This window comes from Rattus norvegicus, chromosome 1 (assembly GCF_036323735.1).
Source record: "Rattus norvegicus strain BN/NHsdMcwi chromosome 1, GRCr8, whole genome shotgun sequence".
NCBI lineage: Eukaryota > Metazoa > Chordata > Mammalia > Rodentia > Muridae > Rattus > Rattus norvegicus.
Genome location: NC_086019.1, coordinates 255829203 through 255849896, shown reverse-complemented (window position 1 = coordinate 255849896; position 20694 = coordinate 255829203). Strand labels below are relative to the sequence as shown.

Genomic DNA, 20694 nt, shown 5'->3' with positions numbered 1-20694 from the left:
TGTATGTAGCCTAGGCTGACCTCTAATATACAATTCTCCCTCAGCCTCCTGAGCTGACAACAGGCATTTCCCACTGTGCGCAACTTGTAAGATGCAGGTGATTAGTGGAAACTCATCAAAAACAGAAAATAAAAAGTAGTCAGGGCCAGGCAACCTGTCAAACAAAATGGCCACCACCCTCAGGGAGCTAATAGAGACCACAGGACAAGAACCACATAGGATTAATGACTTTTAATTTCTTAATATTACTAATGTCTTACAGTGTGGGGGGGGGGTCAAGAGGGGATGGGTCAGGAAAAACGAAGTGTCTTTCCGGTTCCTTGAGCTATATTGAAGCACGTGCTAGAATGTGAATTCAGTAGAAGCATCATGTCCTTATCAGCACAGAGCTTGCGGATGGGGTGGGCGGGGACAGGACAGACAGTTCTACAGCTTGGTGGGAGTGAGCAGAGACAGGGCAAACCCTGCATCAAGTTTGGCACGCGAGGCAGACAGGTCATGTGGATGCCACAGTTGAGTGCACGAAGAGCTGACTTTCCAGCCTGCCTTCTTGAGGTGGGGGAGAAGTGTGCATACCCCTCCTGGACCCTGAATAATGTTTCTGTCTTTCCTTCAGGGGAGGGACATCCACCAACTGAAGCAATGTAACCCTGTTAGGAAAAGACTCTGAGAATCAATCTTTCTCTTTCTTTCTTTCTCTCTCTCTCTCTCTTTCTTTCTTTCTTTCTTTCTTCCTTTCCTTTTTTATTTTTTTTAAATATTTGCTGGTGGTGTTGATTGACCAGAAGTGTGTGTTTTTCACTTTTGGGCAGTAGCGTTGTGTCTGGTGATAAAATGTCCTATACATAGCATACTACCCTAATGGGAAGGGAATTATGTAGATCCTAGGGCAAGGGTATGAGAAAGCTAATTCTATAGCACTACATAGAAACCAACACAGAGGAGACCTTGTTCTTTCCCTTCAGAGCACTCACTCACTCACTCTACTTACGATACGAGGTCTAAGGTCAGCTTAAGCGCAGAGTAGGGCAACTATCACCGTGCCTCTAAATTTAAGGTGAAATGCTACATCATTTAAGGTAATTTTTTTCCTCTCTAATTAAGTGGATCTGGATAAGCTGAAAGCCTAAAGTCTAGAGATCCCTTTTATGATTATTATTATAATTAGTATTATTTTAGGAAAACCCTTAAAACCAATCACTGCCATTATCATTAATCACTTTCTATTTTTTAAGCTACGGACATGAAAGGTCATGAAATGGACAAGGGTGCGTTATACAAATCACGGGAATGGTCAACATGCATCTAATTTACCCACGGAGTGGAGGACTAAAGGGCGTAAGTTCTATGCGTGTCTAGAAGGGGATACCACACTAAACTTTGTTCCTTCCTCTCAGGTGGGAGAAATGGCAATACGGGATTGAAGAGAGAGGAAGGAAACCTGCCCATGAGAGACGACCGTCGTTTTGTGACTCAGCTCTATCAGAGGGGGATGGGAGAATGGTGTCTGGAGCACTAGCTTGTCCTCGGCAGTGACTGTATATTTTTAGACATCTACAGTGAGGTTCTATGGCTGGGTACTGGCGGGGTACGGTGGAGAAACAGGTTTCGATTTCAGCTCACAGCGAGCGATGACCAGATTTAGCACCTTCGTTTGAGCCTCCTCTGCACCTGGGTCACCTGTCACTATGAGGCCTGAGCTGTAGGTAGGAAAGCTGTGATCTTAGAGAGCTCCTCCTGCTCCTCCTCCAGCACTGCAGTTTGCTCCCAGCTACAGTGGCCTTCCTACTGGAGAGAGCGAGGATTCGGTACAGACTATGACATTGAAGCCTTGAAGACATTCTATAGCGGTGGTAGGTGTGGTTCAGGAGTAAGCTGTGAATAAGCCAAGTGCATTCCCTCTTAGGCATCGCCTTTTTTTGTTTTTTTTTTTAAGCAACAGCATTACATTTTTTGGTTGGAACTGGTGGTGATTTCTTCTATAGTTGACTTTTCGGTTTTCTTCGTAGATACCACCGTTTCCTCCAGTGTTTCTTCGAAACTTTCCCCTACCTTGGATGTTTTCTTAGTGACTTCCTTAGAAGCCCCTTCTTCCTCTTCCTCCTCCTCCTCCTCCTCCTCCTTTTTCAGGGACAGCCCAGCGGATGAGACTTTGGAGGTTGTAGAACTAAGGATTCTAGGAGGGAGCAAATAACTGGGATTGGGAAGTGGATTCAGCCCTGAGATGCTTAACCCGCTGGTGCTAAATCGTGTCTCTTCACCTTCCAGCAGCTTCCTGTAAATCCAACAGAGAAAAGCTCTCAGGAACCAGCTTCCTAGTTTTGTTCAAAGAAATTAACCTTTCAACCCCCCTTTCATTTTAGAGGTGCCCAAGAACATTGCAATCTCATCATGAGACAGAGGCCATTAACACTGCTCTGTGTTGGAGATTCATAAGCACACATAGGGATTCTCTCGCTCTCCCCAACATCAGTGTTGTTTATTGTCAAGGGAAGCCTATCCCATTCGCAAATTGGTTTCCTGCAGGAAAACATACAACCCTCCCTTGGCCACATCACACACCCATTTTTGGCAATTAGGATCCACAAAGCTCTGGGGAGAAGTAATTTCCCTAATTAACACCTTAATTGTAAAGGGGTAAGGAAGTGAGAAGACACAGCGGGGAGAGAAAGTGGCTGCTTAGTGCGGCCCACAGTGGAGATGTGTGCCTTATGTATAGTAACAAATCCATCACTTGACACAACCTCAGACAACACCACCCAGCCTGGACTAGACAGCACCAGAGTGGAGCGTCCTCCTTATCTTGTTTCTCATAACACTAATAGGGCTTTTGTTGTTGCTTGTTGGTTTGTTCTTTGGTTTTAGATAGGGTTCCATATAGCCCAGGCTGGCCTTGGTATGTAGCTGAGGCTGGCCTTTAACTCCTCACTGTCTTACCTCAATCTGGGAATAAGGATATATACCACCATGTCTGGCTCATAACTCTAATAGTTTTTAATCATTATTTTTAACAGAAGTCAAATCAAGATACTATTGAAATAATCTGGGGGCCTTGTTTTGAAATAGGTGGTATACGCAGTGGGAAAGAGAAAAATAATGTGTTGGCTTCTGCAGCACACGTACAAAACCTGGAAGGATATGGGGAGAACTGGCATGGCCAGGAAGAAGGATGGCATGCAAATTCATGAAGTGTTCAATATTAAAAATGTCTACACTCACCTGAGGGTGAATTGGAGGAGGGCTGCCACTTTCTCACTTGTATTTAGTTTTTTTAAATTAATTAATTATTAATTAATCAACTACATGTCTCAATAGTAGTTTTCCCTCGCCCCTGTTCCCCTCCCCCCATCCACTCTTCCTTTCTCTTCAGAAGAGGGGAGGCCTTCAATGAATATCAGCCAGCGTTGGCCTATCAAGTTGCGTTAAGACTAGGCACATCTTCTCCTATTGAGGCTAGAGGACACAGGCTGCCACTCCTTGTATTTTCGGTTGTGAGCCTAGCCTTTAACCAATCCCGGCTGCCACCTCTTTTTTTTTTTTTTTTTTTCCGGAGCTGGGGACCGAACCCAGGGCCTTGCGCTTCCTAGGTAAGCGCTCTACCACTGAGCTAAATCCCCAGCGCCCCCCCCCCCCCCCCCCCCCCCGCCACCTCTTAAATCATGGCCTTGAGAAAGTTATGGTCTGTGGTTGCCGTGACACCCAAACATTGACACACAGTGGTCATTCAAGAAAACTGCACCTGCAGTTCCTTATTTTCCTTTTTTTAAAAGATAAATGCTCACTTCAGCTGTGCCTAGAACAGGAACCTAAGGGAAAACTCCAGCTTGGATCACTTTCTGTGTAAATCATATATATATTTTTAAAGATTCATTTTTATTATTTTTAATTGTGTACGGATGTGTGCTGGTTTGCAAGTGAGTACAGATGCCCGAGGAGACCAGAGCATCGGATTCCCATGGACTGAGTTATAGGCAGTTGTGAACCACCTGACATGGGTGCAGAGAACCAAACTCATGACCTCTGTAAGAGAAGGATGTGCTCTTAACCACCAAGCCATCTCTCCAGCCCCAACCCCTATTTTTAAATTTAGAGTCTGACAGACTTTCACTTTGTCTTCTAGAAGCCCACACTACCTTTTACGTGCCTGGCAGAGGTTCCTAGACTACTCCAGGACTAGCAAAGTGAAGCTAGGATATATTCAATTAGCAGGACTGAGGGCTCAGCAAGGACTATGGGACTGGATAGTGGCGCTCTCGGAAACAGACCACATGGAATCCCTGACAGAGCGACACTGCCCCAGGCGATACCTGTAAGCTGCTATCTCAATGTCAAGAGCCATTTTGACATTGAGCAAGTCCTGGTATTCCCGAAGGTGGCGGGCCATCTCGCTCTTGGTGTTCCTCAGGTCACTCTCCAGCTGCCCAATGCTATCCTGCAAAGTACATATTCCAAATACTTAGATCAAGGTAGCAGACGCTCATTGGCGGTTGCACAAGATAGGGATTTCAACCCCAACTATACATTCAAACCATGTAAGAACTGATAAGAGGACCCACACAGCAGTGTGGGGCCAGCCTGGATTCCGGTTTGTTCACTCAGCGGTAGAGACCCGGCATTTGCATTTCCCCCTCAAAGATCCATGGGAAATTCAGAAGCAAGCTGTGGGTTAGGAACTTTCACCAAGGGACATGTGGCTTCATGGGTCCTTCCATATGAGCACACTGCAGCTGTCCTCAGATTCACCAGAAGAGGGCACCAGATCCCATTACAGATGGTTGTGAGCCACCATGTGGTTGCTGGGAATTGAACTCAGGAGTCTGGAAGAACAACCAGTGCTCTTAACCGCTGAGCCATCTCTCCAGCCTGCTTTTTCTTTAATAACTATTTTTAATTATGTATACGTGTGTATGTATGAGTTCATGGACTCTCCAAGTCCAAAGGAGGATGTCTGATCCCTTGGAGCTGTGGTTACAGATGGTTGTGAGCTGCCATGTGGATGCTGGGAATTGAACTCAGGTCCTCTGGAAGAACAACCAGTGCTCGGAACTGCTGAGTCATCTCTCCAGACCCAAATTTTAAAAACATACTTATTTATCATCTTTTTCTTGCTTTTTATGTTTGTTTTTGAGATAGCATTTTACTCTGTAGCCCTGGATGGCCTAGTAGTAGACCAGGCTGGCCTTGAGCACACAGACATCTGCCTGATTCTGCCTCCCAACTGCCGGGATGAAAGTTTAAGCTGCCATACCAGTGTTTCACAGCCTATTAAGAGACAGTGAGTACTTTTTTTTTTTTTTGAGCTGGGGACCGAACCCAGGGCCTGAGCGCTCTACCACTGAGCTAATTCCCCAATCCCGACAGTGAGTTCTAAAATCTGTCAATAAGTTTGTTGAACGTCATGGCACATAGGAAAGACCCAGGAAGTGTGATAGGCTTTTATTACTATGAATAACATATGCGATTCCACCAACGACTTCTTAGTCATATCCATTATTTCATCCATAATGAAAACTTTAAAAAAGATCTGGTTTTAAATTATGCATAGGTTGGGGCTGGAGAGATAGCTCAGCAGTTAAGAACACTGGCTACTTTCCCAGAGGATCTGGTTCAATTCGCAGCACCCACATGGCAGCTCCCAGCTGTCAGTGAGCTCCGTTCCAGGAGATCCAACACCCTTACTCAAACATACATGCAGGCTAAACACCAATGCCCACAAGATAAAAATTTTTAAAAAAAGGACATATTTTAAGAATTATGTATTTACATTTGAATGTTTATATGTTTGTGTATGTGAGTGTAGGTACCCATAGAGGTAAGAGACATTCTGGAGCTGTATGAACCACACCATTGGTCCTCTACAAGAGCGGTCCATAGTCTTAACCACTGAGCCATCTCTCCTACCCTATATACAATAAAAATTTAATGTTGGATAGGTGATTGCACGTTCCTCAAAACACAAGATTTTTTTTAAAAAATTACAATCTTGAATATTTTACATTTATTTGTTTGTTTGTTTGTTTATGTGTGTGGGCATGAATGTGTCACAAGAGATATGTGGAAGCCAGAGGACAACTTGTAGAAGCTGTTTTTGTCTTTCCACCAGCTGAGTTCCGGGGATAAGTGTGGTGTATGTTTCTTCCTTCTACCATGGTTGGCCGAAAAATGCCTTTACCCACTGAGCTGTCTTTCAAACATCCCTCAAAATGGTAATATTGAATAAAGCCTTTCCAAGTGGCAAATACCACTCATCGTTAGACACCAAACACAACGCAGTCTTTCTCAGCAATCCAGGGTCATGAAAAAGATGTTTTTTCTCTAATTCCATGTCTGCCATCTTTTAGATATATTCGGGGTGTCTCTTTCTACCCTAAATGGTTCTGAAGAGCGGTGTTTGTCTTCCTGTTATAGTTTAGTGCTTCTCTTTGTTCTGAAAAGTGGCCCGACACAGGACATTCCCAACAGCTCCTCAACGTGGTCATGGTCACCTCCCACTCTCATTGTTCTGCAGGCTTGAAACCCAATTAGAAAAATCAGTTCTCTTTAGAATCATGTTCAGAATGGTCAGGCTGAGGGCATCAGTGGGGTCAGCTTCCTCATGTGTAGTTTCGGGGTGAGACATTTTGTCTCACCAAGTTAATTTGATCATTTATTAAAAATCACTTTTATTTCACAGCTGCTTGCAATAAGCTGCTGAGATCTGAGTTCTAGATAGGGAGAGTCTCTCGCACTTGTATGTTACACATTTCACACGGCTCCTTTACAGATCGCGGTTGACAAGAAGTGTGACCCAGCTCCCTTTAGAAGGGACCCACTGAACATCTGAGCACCGACCGCTCACTATGCCCTGGTCTCTTTGTCTGTACACTCCTCCCTGCACTGGGCTATCTTGCTGCCCTTCCTTCACAAGGCCTGCCAAAGATGGCCTCCAGTGGAAAATGTGAGCAGAGCACTGCAGTCTGCCCCCTCCCCCAACCATGCAGCTGCTGCTAGCGCAGCCCAGAGCACAGGAGAAGGAGGCACACCCTGCTCCAGCTGGGGTCTGTTCTGGAGCATCTGGCCCAGGGCTGAAAGGACGCAGGTTGGAAAGACACAGAAGCAGGGCTGCACCAGCATCTGCAGTGAAGAGGAGGATAAACAGTGTGCCCATTTCCTTACTCTGGGGGTAGAAGGGGGAGCCCTCGACCTGAGCTCAGTCAGACAGAACGACTGCTACGCACAATCAGCTAGCCTGGGAGGGAAGGTTTTAATGGATGCTCAGCCACAGAACCACATGTCCTTGTTCTCACTCCCGGGTTGGCTTTATCCTTCCTTGACTTCCTTCTATCACTCTCTACAATGGTGCTTTCCTAGAAAATGCGGTCTAGGTCAGTGCACTCCACAGTCAGTCTGAGAACAAATGGTGGAGCACTTTCACGGAAAAAGCGCATTCCTAGCAGAGGTGAAGAGCTAAGGCAGGGGCATTGCACACCCAATCCCAGATTGGGGTACGTAGGGAAACCCCGTCTCACGAGATAGACTAAAAGGCATATTCCTGGTCCTACCTAAGAAATACTGAATCCATTTCTTCAGGGGGAGAAAAAAAATCTCTTTTTTTTTTTTACAAAGCTGCTCCTTGGTCTTGGTATGCCATGGAATTTAGATCAGTAGTTTAAATTTATCCTGTAAACGAGCTACTGTAATGGTCCAGGAGACAGTAATAGGGACGATAGGATGGGGGTGGGGTAGGGACCAGATGGAACAGCTTTAAAGAAATGAGATTCCCCCCCCCCCTTGCCACCCTAATTTCAGAAATGGATCTATCAAGCTATAGATTTATACGTAGCCACTGCCATTTCCGGGCTCCCATGGGCCAGACCCTTCCTGCTATTTAATTAGGCTGGGCTCCAATCTCAAATTGGAGAAGAGGGCCGACTTGGCTTGTCTCCCTGGAGAACAGGAGCCGGCAGTGATCTTGACTGCTCAGCAAGGTCTTTCAAGGAAGGCTTTGGCTTTCCAAGACGCCCACAGTGCCCCACAGTGCGGGTCTGAAAGACAGTTCTGTGTCTGTCTCTGCACGGCTTCTGTAAGGACTAAAATTCTAACCCAGTGTCCCAGCCATGCAGGGACCAGAGACAGTCCTCTGTCAGAAAGGAAAGCCTTGTATTTCCACGCGAAGAGCTGGCCTTTGGCGGGACACAATAGCCCTACTTCCTCCTATTGTGCGCTTACTGTGTTACCTTGAATCAGTCTTGGGTCCTTTTGAAAGAATACCGAAAGCTCTGTCTTCAAGTAGGCTCTCTGGGGCAGGGAAAATGACTTTCTTTGTCTTTGGGAGGACTGAATGCTTGTAAGGGAAAAATGCACCTACTAATGGTCTCTGAACCATTAAGAAGGAACACCTCCCATTACTACTGCAGTGGAAGGGGGAGGGGGTGGGTAAAAGGACAAGAAGACAATGGCCTCACGCTGAGGGGGCTTTACACCTCAACCAGCATTAAAGTTGCTAGGATCAACCAGGAGAGACAGGCCTTAGTGTTTGCAGGTCTAACTGTGAGCCCCACCCCAGCCGTGGGTCCCAAGGGGTAGGAAATGGCTTTGTGCTGTCCAGCTGATGGGGAGAAGCTGCAGAACCTGCAGTCTCCTGCCTCTTGTTTCCTGCAGACCGTGTCTGGACAGTCCTACTGTTTTCTAACACAGAAAGGTTGTACTTTAGAGCAAATAAACCCGAGTGTGAGGGATTAGGGAGCCAAGGGAGAGTGCGGCAAAGCCCAGTTCCGTTGTTTGGGGTAGGTGACTTACACTCTGTTAGAAACACTAGTCCTCAAGCAGAATACCTAATTCAACTTTTGAATTAAGTGTGATTAATTCAGATCATCCAGGGCCCAGGACACCTATTGAAAAGTTCAGCTTACAGATTTTGTAGCAAAACAGGAACAATTATTTGAATAAAGACTGTAATATCAGACATTTCAAACAGGCCTCCTCCCTTGATGGGAGGGAGCCGTTTGTAATGGATAGTAAAATACATCAATCCTTCTTTTGCTTCTGACAAAATGGTACTTTCGGAGTAGTATGCTATTTCCTGGTTCTATTTTTATTAGTGTTCCTCCAACGCATTAATTTCATCAAATGTAAAATTCGATCCTGGCTAGAACAAATTAAATTAAGTTTCTGAAATTATTATTATATACCAAAGAGCTTTTATTGTTCCTTGTACTTAAACCATCTAATTTTGTGGGGTTTTTCTACTTTTTTCATCTGTCCTGTCTTCTGTCTCTGAGCCTTTTGCAGTCACAAGCTAGCACATTCAATGTAGTGAAACTGAGGACACAGTGGCCTTTGTTGTGAAGAAAGAGCCAATCATCACCTTCAAAGAGCTTACAGGGCAGGGACAGATGGAGAAAAAGTCACCTATAACAAAGAAACCGTCTCTGCAACTCCCCACGTGCCCATAAGCAGAAAAGATGTCACGGTAGTGGTATAATTTTTTTTTTTTGGTTCTTTTTTTTCGGAGCTGGGGACCGAACCCAGGGCCTTGCGCTTCCTAGGTAAGCGCTCTACCACTGAGCTAAATCCCCAGCCCCAGTAGTGGTATAATTTTTCGAGTGAGATCTCACAGCCATGGAGCTGTTTTTGTTAAGTGCAAAGCCATCTTTGGAGGCAAAAATTGATTCTATCTCCAAGATGAGCTTTGACTTCAGTTAGCCAAGACTGATTGTGTTACAGAATTTAAAAAAAAAAAATGAAGCAGTTAATTGCATTGAGGCCTAGAGTTCCTAACTGGGACAATTTGGAAGCATAATGAAGCAGGAGACATTTCTGCGGTGGGAGGAACACGAGATCAGCACCTCGGACAGCGCCCTAACCCGGCTCAAGCTGAACTGGCTCAAAGCTTGCTTAGTAGAGGGACAAGGGAACCGCGCGCGTGTCTCTCCTGTTTCTTTGGGGGGGGGGGAACAAGAGGGGGGAGGGCAAGGCAGTTGTTACCAGCCTAATTATGCCAGATCTCACTCTTTTTTTTTTTTTTAGAGCAAGACTCAAGAAAGTGAGCCTAGTTCTCAACTGTAAAGCGGACCGTACCCTATAAATATCAATTCTAAGGTTCAGAAAAGGGCTTTTCAAAGCCAACTAAACGAACCGGATACTTAAGGACCCGCCCACACAGAGGCTGTGACTTGCGCCCTCTGGACTCACTTTCTTTGGGTCCGCACTGTGGCACTGTTCTGTTAGTGTGTCTGTACTCTTCTTGGTGACAGGAAGGCATGGTTAGATTTTTTTGACTCCTAGAAAGATTAAGGACTCCTTTGTTAAAAGAGTTCAGACAAGAGACTTGGGGGTGGGGTTGTGGCTCGGTGTTACTAGTATATGCCTAGTATGTGAAGATTTGGGTTCAGTGCCTAAACACCCCCCCCCCCCAATAGAGTGCGGAGACATCAAGGATTTGAAGAGCTTCCAGGCACATACAATTTGCATTTGAGGATGCACGTATGAGACTTCGTGATTTTTTGTTTGTTGACCGACGCCTCTAGTCAACACTCCTCTCTCTCCCCTTACCCTTCCGTGGTTTCCTAGGGCCCCAGTTTATAGGAAGTGAAATTATCTATGTGCGGGGAAAGGACAGGGCACCCTTTCTTATGCAGCATCCCTTACCTGGTAGCCGGCCACCTCAGCGCTGTGCCGCTCCTCCAGTTCCAAGATCTGCCTCTCCAGGGATTCATTGGCTCCGCGCAGGCCCTCTATCTCAATGGTACGAGCCTGGAGCTGGCGCCGGTACTCGTGGATCTCCTCTCGGCTGGCTCGGATGGCTTCCGTGCTGCGCGCAGCCTGCTCGTTCAGGTTGGCGAACTTGGACTTGTACCACTCCTCGGCCGACTGCAGGTTCTTAGCGGCCAAGGACTCATACTGGGCGCGGATCTCCCTCAGCGCCGAAGTCAGGTCTGGTTTAGCCACAGCCACGTCCACCTCGGCGGCGGCTTGCGAAGACGCCTGCAGCGTGGCCAGGAGCTCGGCCACCTCCTCGTCGTGCACCTGGCGCACGAAGGCCAGCTCGTCCAGCAGCGACTCCACCTTCTTCTCCAGATCCAGGCGGGCCAGAGTGGCGCCGTCCACGTCGCGCTGCTGCGCCTTCAGGGCGCGCTCCGCGCCTTCGCGCCCGCGGCTCTCCTCCTCGCAGCGCGCCCGCAGTCGCTGCACCTCCTCGGCCAGCCCGTCGCGCTCCAGCAGGGCCTGCGCGCGCGCGGAGCTCGCCTCCTCCAGCTGCGCGCGCAGCTCGCGCAGCTCGCGCTGGAAGAGCTCGCCGACGCGCGACGGCTCGGCGTGGCGCTGGCGCAGCGCGGCCAGCTCGGCCTCGAGCGCGCGGTTCTGCGTCTCCAGCTGGTGCACCTTTTCGATGAACACCGCGAAGCGGTCGTTGAGGCCCTGCAGCTGCTCCTTCTCGTTAGTGCGGATGATCTTGTACTCGTTGGTGCGCGCCGCTGCTTGGCTCAGGTCCAGCCCGTCGGAGGCCGGCAGGCGGCGGTAGGCCAGGCCCAGGCCGAGAGACGAGGCCGAGGAGCAAGCGGCCGTGGAGGCCACATTGCTGCGGGACAGCGACTGCGAGCGAAAGCTGCCGGAGCCTCCCGGCCCGGACAGGCGCGCAGACAGGCGCGAGCCATCCCCGAACACCTTGCGGTAGGAGGAGGCGGAGCACAAGTAGTGCTCTGATCCGAAGCTCATGGTGCCGGGGTCGGGGCCGGGTGCGCGGCTGCGGCGGGACCTGGCGAGGACGCGAAGGTGCGGCAAGGCTGGGTGCGGCGGGGCGGTGTGCGGGGCTTTTAAGGCGCGGGGCTGGGGCGACGCGCTAGGGGTGGAGCTTCATCTTCAGATCTAGCGGGGAGAGGAAGGGGGGCCTGCGGGGGCGGGGAAGCGCAGTGCCACCGCAGCTGCGCGCCACCGACCTGGGCCGTCCCTGGCCGCTGCGCCTGTGCCCCAAGAATCTGCCTAGGGAATGACCGGAGGGGAGGGAGTGCCCCAACAACCTTGGCTTCCCAGCCCAGAGCACTCAGCTCTTTGATGGCTTTAGAGCCTGTCCTTCCTTTTCTGTGCTTATCCCCCAAGGAGAGTAGGTTTTTCTGAAAGGTGTCCTCTGTTCTCATCTGCATCCCAGAGTTCCCAAGGGTGAGGCCCTGTCCCCACCCTTTTCAGGGGGAGAAGCACCCTCCTCTTTATCTTCTGGCTTAGGTGTCTCCTGGTCCTTTTCGGAGAAAGTGGGTCCACTTCAGAGAGCATCTCTCAGCTCCGCAGCCACAGTAAACGGGAGGATTCGCAGAGAGCGTGAGATGCTCCGGGACATTGGTGAAGAACAAGAGGCTTATTTCCAAGGGTGCGAAGGGTTACGGGGAGGGAAAGAGGCTAGGCCTGGAAAAGGACAAAGCGTTGAGAATTAGCAGGGTTCATCTCTAGACCTCCAATCAACCGCGCATCCCAGGACCGCAGGCTGGTAGAAAGGAGTCTGCAGGCTTTGGTTTAAACAAAAAGACCCAAACCAACAAAACAATAGATTTCAAAATGTTTTTTTTAATGAATTTTTAGTCAGGAGGTTTCATCTAAAAGGAGACTGGATTGATTTTGACCTTTTAATGCCCAGCCCCTGCCACTCTTGAAAGTAGAAGGTTTAGGATGACTGCAGAGGGCGGAAGTGAGTGCCTTTGTTTAAGTGCGGTGTTCCTCACAGCTCCCAGCACTCCAGAGCTACCCTTCTTACCTCGTCTTTTCATCTGTCTGGCCCTGTATGCGTTTGACATTCCATTTTGAATTAGATGGGAGAACCATTTTCTGTGGGGATTAGTCTTTGATTCAATTCCAGGAGTGAAGCAGGAGCACGGCTGACAGAACTGGCCACCCTCGCCACACCCGGTAAGGACAGAGTAGAGCCTGAACAATGGATGGCTCAGTTGTCTGAGTTTACCTTCCAGCCTATGGCACAAGTCAGGGAAATGTGAAGCGCTTTGCTTTGTAGTTCAGAATTCCAAACTTATATTTGTTTGTTTGTTTGTTTATTTTGAGACAAGGTTCCCATTCTGCTCCCCGCCAGCAGCTAAGTTGTTCTTGCTCTCGTTCTAAGCTGGTTTTGAGCTTCTGGCAATCCTCCTGCCTCTGTCTCCCAGATGTAGCAGTTATCAGAGTGGCCCACCACAGCTGGCTGGCCCTTACCACCTTTTTTGATCGTAGGGTTTCTAGAACAAGTTTTGTTGCACTTCATGAGAACAGTGTATTACTTGGACTGGACTCCAAAAGTAAGAGAAAAGTAATTTTCTGAGACTTTGGAGGATATCCCTGGCTTTGTGCCATGGCTGTCCTGTCTCCTTACCATTCACCAAAAAACCCGAGCTAAAAACAACGCTGGGGACTTTCAGGCTCCAGAGGAATTGGATGCTAGAAGACACTAGCCCCAGTGAGGAATTACTGCCTGGTGGTCATTGTATAGTACTTGAGTGTGGTTGTCCTTCCTCTGGCCAGTTTTCAAGATGACTGTCGTTCCTGGCCCAAGGCTACCAATAAGCAAAGGCATACATTCTTTCCAACAGGTAATTTCTCTTAGTTCCACAAGACTCTTGTCATGTTTTACATCCAGAACGAGGCTAAGTGGGCTTCAGAGAATGTTGGTCAGTATCAGAGGTCAGGTTTATAAGTTCCAGGTCATAGGACAAAGAGAGGTGATGGTTATGAATCATGGCCCTCCCTTACTTACTGTCTGAGAGTGACAGCATCTGCTCTCCTGATGGTGGAAGGCTCACTTTGTGCACGTGGCTGTGCTGTTCATTCTGCTTCTGGATAAGGAGATTCCCCGTCATCAGCGTTTTTTGTTTTTTGTTTTTTTTAATATCTGTGAGGTATGCATGTGCACCCCTTGCAATGGTTCCTGGTACCATTGTAGGCCAGAGTGGGGTCAGATTCCCTGGAACTGAAGTTACAAGACAGTGGTGAGCCACCATGGGGTGGCTGGAATCGAACCTGGGTCCTCTGGGAGAGCAGCCAGTGCCCTTGACCACTGAGCCATCCATCCAGCCCCATCGTCACCGTTTTTCTTCAGATGGGACAGGGCTTCACATCCACAACAGACAGCATGAGTTGAGCTTGAAGACCTCAGGAAACCATGGACCACACTGTGCACAGGCTTCTAGGCTGCTATGTGGCAGAGAGCAGAACCAGCCTGGCCTGTAGCACAGCCTATGTGTGGGACTGCCGAAAGTGTAACGTAGTCAAAGTTTCCTCTTCACTCAAGTTCCAGTCTCACTTCAGCCACACTTCTCAAGACCGCTAGCGTCGTCTGGTGTTCTGGTTGGCCTTCTACCTTTCTTTTCCTTTCCATGCTCAACAAAAGTTGCTCCCAAAGACACAGATGGGCACAGAACAGAAGAAAGGTGAAGCGGACAGCTTAAAACCCAGCTAATGAGCAAGCGGACAAACAGACAAACGGACAGTGCTCTTGAGAAGGGCAGGGCGGGCTGCATTTGGCATTTTATCAATAGCTTACCTATACTCCTCCCCCCATGTCTTCTGTCTCCCATTCTAGACATCCCACTCTAGCCCAGGGGTTTGACTTTAGTAGTTTTAACACAGGCCTGTCCTGTGGGAATTATCTTGGCTGCACCTTCACAGCGCCTTCTGGCTCCCCAGAGCTCCTGATGGAGTACCTCGCTGTGCCAGGACTGTGTCTTCCTCTTCCTCAGGCTCTCCAAGTCTGGGTCAGTCAGCCCCTTCTAACACGGTCTCTGTGGCACCTGACAGGCTGACCACTCTCCTTGGCTTCAATTCTCAGACTCCTGCTCTTCCCCACGAGCTGTTTTTTTACATAGTAGGTCTTCCAGGGTCAGCTAGAGCTTTAGTAAAGTTGTCTTGCTGAGAGAGCTGTTATTTTGTCTTTTTTTTTTTTTCCGGAGCTGAGGACCGAACCCAGGCCTTGGGCTTGCTAGGCAAGCGCTCTACCACTGAGCTAAATCCCCAACCCCTTGCTGAGAGATCTGAATTCATGTCACAGATCTTTGTAGCCATGCGACCTTGAACGTATCACTGCTATTCAATAAACTTCATCTGTAAAACTGTTCATGTGGGTCATCTCCAAACCTGGCTGGTAATTAGAATAGCCTTACAACTTAATGTCATATCCTCAGGGCGGTTTAGTCGAGATCATGTGTACCAGGCGGATATCTCAAGGCCTGTAGCGTGACTGTCCAATAAACACCGAGCTCAGAAGTGTCCACTTCGATGCATTCAGCTGGCAGGTAGTTGCTGGCTGTTTGCTGTGTGCCAGGCACTGGAGCAGGTGCGAAGGGGGTGGGGTGGGGGTGTGTAACCAAGGCCTGACCTGTGATATTGAGTTCTAACTCTTTCTGACCCAGTGCTTCATGAGTGTTCATCTAGAGTGAGCTTACGTAGGGTGCTGTAGTGCACACCTCAGTTCTCAGCCCTTCTGGGGGCTAAGGCAGAGGGGTCCTTTGGGCCTAGGTGTCTGCTAGCTTGTGTGACACAGTGAGATCCTCTTTGAAATGTAAATAAGTAGATCATGAAGGCCTATGCCTATGGCTCCAACTTATGGGAGACTAAGGCTGGCAGGGGTCTGAGTTCAAGGTGAGCCTGGGTTATATGGCAGGTTCAAGGCCACCCTGGACTCCTTGACAAAACTTTGTCTCAAACAACCAAAAATAAACTTAACAAACAAGTAAACAGTCTCCTTTAGGGTCACTCCTCCCACTTTCTGATCTTGACTTTGAGGCTATCTCTGTTCCTCATTTTATGCGATTCTGTCTTCCTGGAATCTTTTCCCAGGCTCCTACTATCAGCTATCATGGTACATTTGTTTTCTGGAGAAAGGGTCTCCCTTAAGGAGTCCCGGCTGTCCTGGAACTCATCCGCATCTGCCTGCCTCTGCCTCCCAAGTGCTGGGGTTAGAGGATTATGTAATCATATCCAGCTGAAATACATTTCTTAATGTTGAGATTTTATTTCTTGTGCAGAGAGTAAGAAATACTACAGTCTCGGAGTCACTGGCAGTCATGGATGGTTGACTGCCACCAATCAAGGTATCCCCAGTACAGCAAGAGTCTTAGATGAAATTCTACTTTATAAAGTTGGTTTTCTTTTTGAGACAGTCTCTTGTAGTCCAGGCTAGCTCCAAATGCATCTTGTAGTAGGATGACCTTGAACTTCTGATCCTCCTGCTTCTAAAGTGCCGGAGTCACAGGGGGTGCGTCCCTGCCACCAGTTTATGCAGTTGGGGGACCCAAGGCCTCATGCAGGTTGAGCAAACATTCTACCAACACAGCTACACTCCCGGCCCCCCTTAAAGAAAATTTAAGCGTAACACACAAGTAATGGGTTTCGTTATGGCGTTTATTTGGATGTGTATGTGTATATACGTGTGGGTATGCTGTACCGTGGCACATCTGTGGATGTTGAAGGACAACTTTCAGAAACTGGTGTCTCCCCCCCTTATTAAGGCAGGGTCTCTCTCTTCTTTTTGCTACCATATTGCTTAAGTCAGAGTCCACAAGCTTCTGGGCAATTTTCCTGTCTCTCCCATCTCCCTGTAAGAGTGCTGGGATTACAGGTGTGTGTGTGTGTGTGTGTGTGTGTGTGTGTGTGTGTGTGTGTGTGTGTGTGCGCGCGCGCGCGCGCGCATATGCATGTTCATGTATGTTTTAGACAGAGTCTCATCATGTTATTCTGGTTAATCCAGAACTCACTATGTAGACAGGCTGGCCACAAACTGATCTGATCAGAGATCTTGTTTCTGACTGAGTACTGGGATTAAAAGTGTGTGCCACATCCAGTCCAGCCACATCCAGCCTTTAATGTGGTTCCAGGGATTGAACCTGGGTTTTCAGACTTGCAAGCCTAGCACCTTACCCACTAAGCCATCTCCATGACCTTTCCTTGTGATACTTTAATGCATGTATGTCATTGTGCGTGGTTCTTATTGATCCAGGTGGTGGTACCATTAAGACTCAGATGTTACTTCCTCTGTGAAGCCTTCCTTGGTATCTACAATGTAAAATGTTCTGTCCCACCTGCGAACTCTCCTCTCCCCTTCCCTCCTCCATCTATACAGCCTTTGCAGAGCTAACATGACTCATGATTGCATATCATCTGCTGTGATTACTCTAACACGAATTAAGGGCTCCTGTGCCCCTTCTACGTCTATAACCCTCTCTCCACATGCATCACACTGTTAAATGTGTGATTAAAAAAGTACAGCTGCTTGGGCACATCTTTGGCCTGACAACAAGAACGAGATCCAGAAAGGAAATAAAAATCGATCAATTTGACTTCATCAAAATTAAAAGCCTTTTGCTCTCTATAAAAGGCTTTGTTAGAAAAATTAAGACAAGCAGTAGACTGGGAGGGAGTATTTACAGGTCACAGGAAGGGCTGCGTATCTAGGATTAATAAGGAGCTCGTCAAACAGCAGGGAGAAAACGTGCTCCACATACAGAGTGGAGAAAGTCCTGAGCAGATATTTTTCTTACGGAAGGGAATATTCTAGTGGCCAGTGGGTGTGGAAATAGGTTCTCCATCGCCAGCCTTGAGGGAAACACAAAGGAAACCAAGAATGATGTCTCGATCCATGCCTACCACAGCGGCTAGAGCACAGAGCATTCAGAATGGGTGGGACCCCAAAGTGGTACAGCACATACAAATGTGTCTACAGATGTTCACAACAGCTGTATTTATAATAGGCCAACACAGAAACAGCCTGTGATACAAGGTTCCCACAGATGACTAGATACCCAAATTTCAGCACAGCCGTACACATTGCCCAGGACTGAAAAGAATGTACTGTTGCTACACCTGACAACCTGGGGTGAGTCAGGCCCATGCCTATGATTCCATCAGTCAGAGAAAGATCTTGAGTTCAAGGCCAGCCTGGCTACAAGGCAGGTCCCAGGTTTCTGTGGACTGTATGTTGATACCCTATTTCAGAAACAATCCAAGAAAAACTTGAGTGAACTACAAGGGCATTTTGTTGAGTGGGAAAAAAAATCTTAAAATAGTATATATTTTGATATTCCATTGCCATTATAGTTAATGATTGACAGGGTTAGGGCTCAGCAGGGTTGTAGTGTTAGGTAATGTGAGGGAGTGTTTCTGTATGTGATGGAATAGTTCTGTTACTTAAAAAGACTATACATGGTAATGAGGGAAGGAGGAAGGAAGGGAGGGAGGGAGGGAGACAGGCAGAGAGAGAGAGAGAGAGAGAGAGAGAGAGAGAGAGAGAGAGCTCTAGCTCTCCAAATAAGGTCTACAGTTGAGTTAGTATACTGCTGTTTTCCTGCATTTGATGGTGTACTGTGGTTATGTAACTTTTCATAAGCAATACGTGGCAACTTTCTCTGCTATTTTTGTAACATTTTGTGAGCCTTAAACTATTTCAAAGTAAGACATATATAAATATAGGAAAATGTTCTCATAAGGTAGATGTTGGAGTATTTAGGGTTTGAGTCATAGAGTTTATGTCACTTCAAATGTTTGGCAAAAATAGTATACACATAAACACACATGCACTCATGCACGTACACATACATACGTGCATGCACACCCATGCCTACATTTGTGTGCACATAAGCACATAGAGGAGGTAAAGAAGTAACACAAGGGCTGGGGAGATGGCTCAGAGGTTAAGAGCACTGACTGATTTTCCAGTGGCCCCCAGTTCAAATCCCAGCAACCACATCCGTCTGTCATGGGATCCGATGCCCTCTTCTGGTGTGTCTGGAGACAGCTACAGTGTACTTATATACAATAAATAAATCTTTTAAAAAAGAAGTAACAAAAGTTAATGGTCCGTGTATTTGGTGCAGGGTGCATATATGTTTATTGTGTTAAAGCTAACTTGCAGCTTTTCTCAGGGTTTAATTTATTTTTTAAGGTAAATTCAGAAAATTATTAGCATATAAATAGATGGGCAGGAGGAAAAAGTTCTGGCGTTCATATTGGTCCCTCCTGCTGACTCAAGCCAAGGCTGAGGCCTGGCTGTCTCTGCCAGGTCATGTAATGGTTGCTGCTAACCCGACTCTACTGAACTGGACTGCTATTGTATGCATGAGTTGTTTGCCAGTGGATCGAGCTGCCACTGTCTGCTGACCTGTGAACTGAACTGCTGATTTCCACAACACAGTAGGGAACTGCTCCAAAGAACCTTTCTAAATGAGTCCACTCCCCCCCCACCCCCCCAAATCCTTTCTTTTTCACTACCTCTGGTGGGTGGTGGGTTACAAGGGAGGTTAAAACATTTAAGAACCATCATTAAAAATAAGATTTAAAAATAAATTAAGGGGGCTGGAGAGATGGCTCAGTGGTTAAGAGCACCGACTGTTCTTCCTGAGGTCCTGAGTTCAAATGCCGGCAACCACATGGTGGCTCACAACCATCTGTAATGGGATCTGATGCCCTCTTCTGGTGTGTCGGAAGACAGCTACAGTGTACTCCTATACAATAAATAAATCTTTAAAAAAATTAAAGTTACATATACATGCTTTCATTTGTTGATTCTCTTGTTGGTCTTCAGTGTGTCTCTAGGTTTTTTGTTTTTGTTTTCCTTTAAGAACACTCTAGTTGGGATTGGGGATTTAGCTCAGCGGTAGAGCGCTTGCCTAGAGAGCACAAGGCCCTGGGTTCCGTCCCCAGCTCCAAAAGAAAAAAAAAAAAAAGAAAAGAAAAAAAGAACACTCTAGTTGTGAGAGTCTTTTGGATAATTCACTTGATGGTTATAGTTCATGACGAATTTGTGTTTATACAGTTGTTTGATGTGTAGCCTTTCCACATACATAATTATTAGATGCCTTATTTATAGGGTATTTGAGACTTCTTGCTAGACATTTTTTTTTAGATAGAAATATTTGTGTGTATTTAGCCTACATGCTTGCCTAGTGCCCATGGAGGCCAGAAGAGGGCGTTGGATCCCCTGGTATTGGAGTTATGGACAGTTGTGAGCTGCCTTGTGGCTGCTGGGAATTGAACCTGGACCCTCTGGAAGAGCAGTCAGTGCTCCTAACCACTGAGCCATCTTTCCAAGCCCCTAGCCATTATTAATTAAAAGTAAGATAAAACGTAAGTGTTTGTGTTCATACTTCAACAGTATCTTTTTTTTTTATTTTTATTCTTTTTTTTTCGGAGCTGGGGACCGAACCCAGGGCCTTGCGCTTGCTAGGCAAGTGCTCTACCACTGAGCTAAATCCCCAACCCCCAGCAGTATCTTAATTATGGATTCTGTTGCTGTGCTAAAACATACGACCAGAAGCAACCTCAGTCCACCACTGAGGGAAGTCAGGGCGCAGGAACTCACAGAGGCCATGGAGGGGAGCTCCCTACCGGCTTGTTTCTCCTGGCTTGCTCAGCCTTTCTAACCAGGACCCTCCTCCCTAGAGATGGCACAGTACCCACAGTGGGCTGGGCCCTCCCACATCCATCATTAACCAAGAAAATGCCCTATAGGCGGCTTCCCTACAGACCAGAATGGTGGGAAATTTTCTTAATTGAGGGTCCTTCATCCAAAATATCTGTAGCCTGTGTCCAGGTGACATAAAACTAGCCCACACAGGCAGTTTTTTGGTGCTTAAACATATCTGCATTCACACGCTTGTTTGCTTGCTCGCTCGCTCGCTCGCTCTCTCTCGCTCGCGCTCGCTCTCTCTCTCTCTCTCTCTCTCTCTCTCTCTCTCTCTCTCCCTCTCCCTC

The 20694-nt window shown here is 47.4% G+C and overlaps 2 protein-coding genes across 2 annotated transcripts in view; one reads left to right on the top strand and one right to left on the bottom strand.

Annotated features, from left to right (window-relative positions):
* Positions 1 to 216: 216 nt before the first annotated feature.
* On the bottom strand, positions 217 to 11768 carry Ina (internexin neuronal intermediate filament protein, alpha). Its single transcript, NM_019128.5, has 3 exons — positions 10630 to 11768; positions 4308 to 4432; positions 217 to 2275 (listed from the first exon to the last, which is right to left on the bottom strand). Exons 1-3 carry the CDS (start codon positions 11692 to 11694, stop codon positions 1945 to 1947), a joined length of 1521 nt encoding a protein of 506 aa, NP_062001.2. The 5' UTR covers positions 11695 to 11768; the 3' UTR covers positions 217 to 1944.
* The window catches only part of Nt5c2 (5'-nucleotidase, cytosolic II), a 125489-nt gene continuing 116406 nt past the window's right edge, over positions 11612 to 20694 (top strand). Inside the window, exon 1 of the mRNA XM_002728891.7 lies at positions 11612 to 11751. Coding sequence (XP_002728937.1) covers positions 11693 to 11751 — 59 coding nt within the window. The 5' untranslated portion in view covers positions 11612 to 11692. The remainder of the gene's footprint in view (positions 11752 to 20694) is intronic.

Coding starts and splice junctions, on each gene's coding strand:
- Ina (NM_019128.5), bottom strand. CDS start 11,694: ATGAGCTTCGGATCAGAGCACTACTTGTGCTCCGCCTCCTCCTACCGC. Junction 4,433..10,629: donor CTGAGGTGGCCGGCTACCAG/GTAAGGGATGCT, acceptor TGTACTTTGCAG/GATAGCATTGGGCAGCTGGA. Junction 2,276..4,307: donor ATTGAGATAGCAGCTTACAG/GTATCGCCTGGG, acceptor TTGGATTTACAG/GAAGCTGCTGGAAGGTGAAG.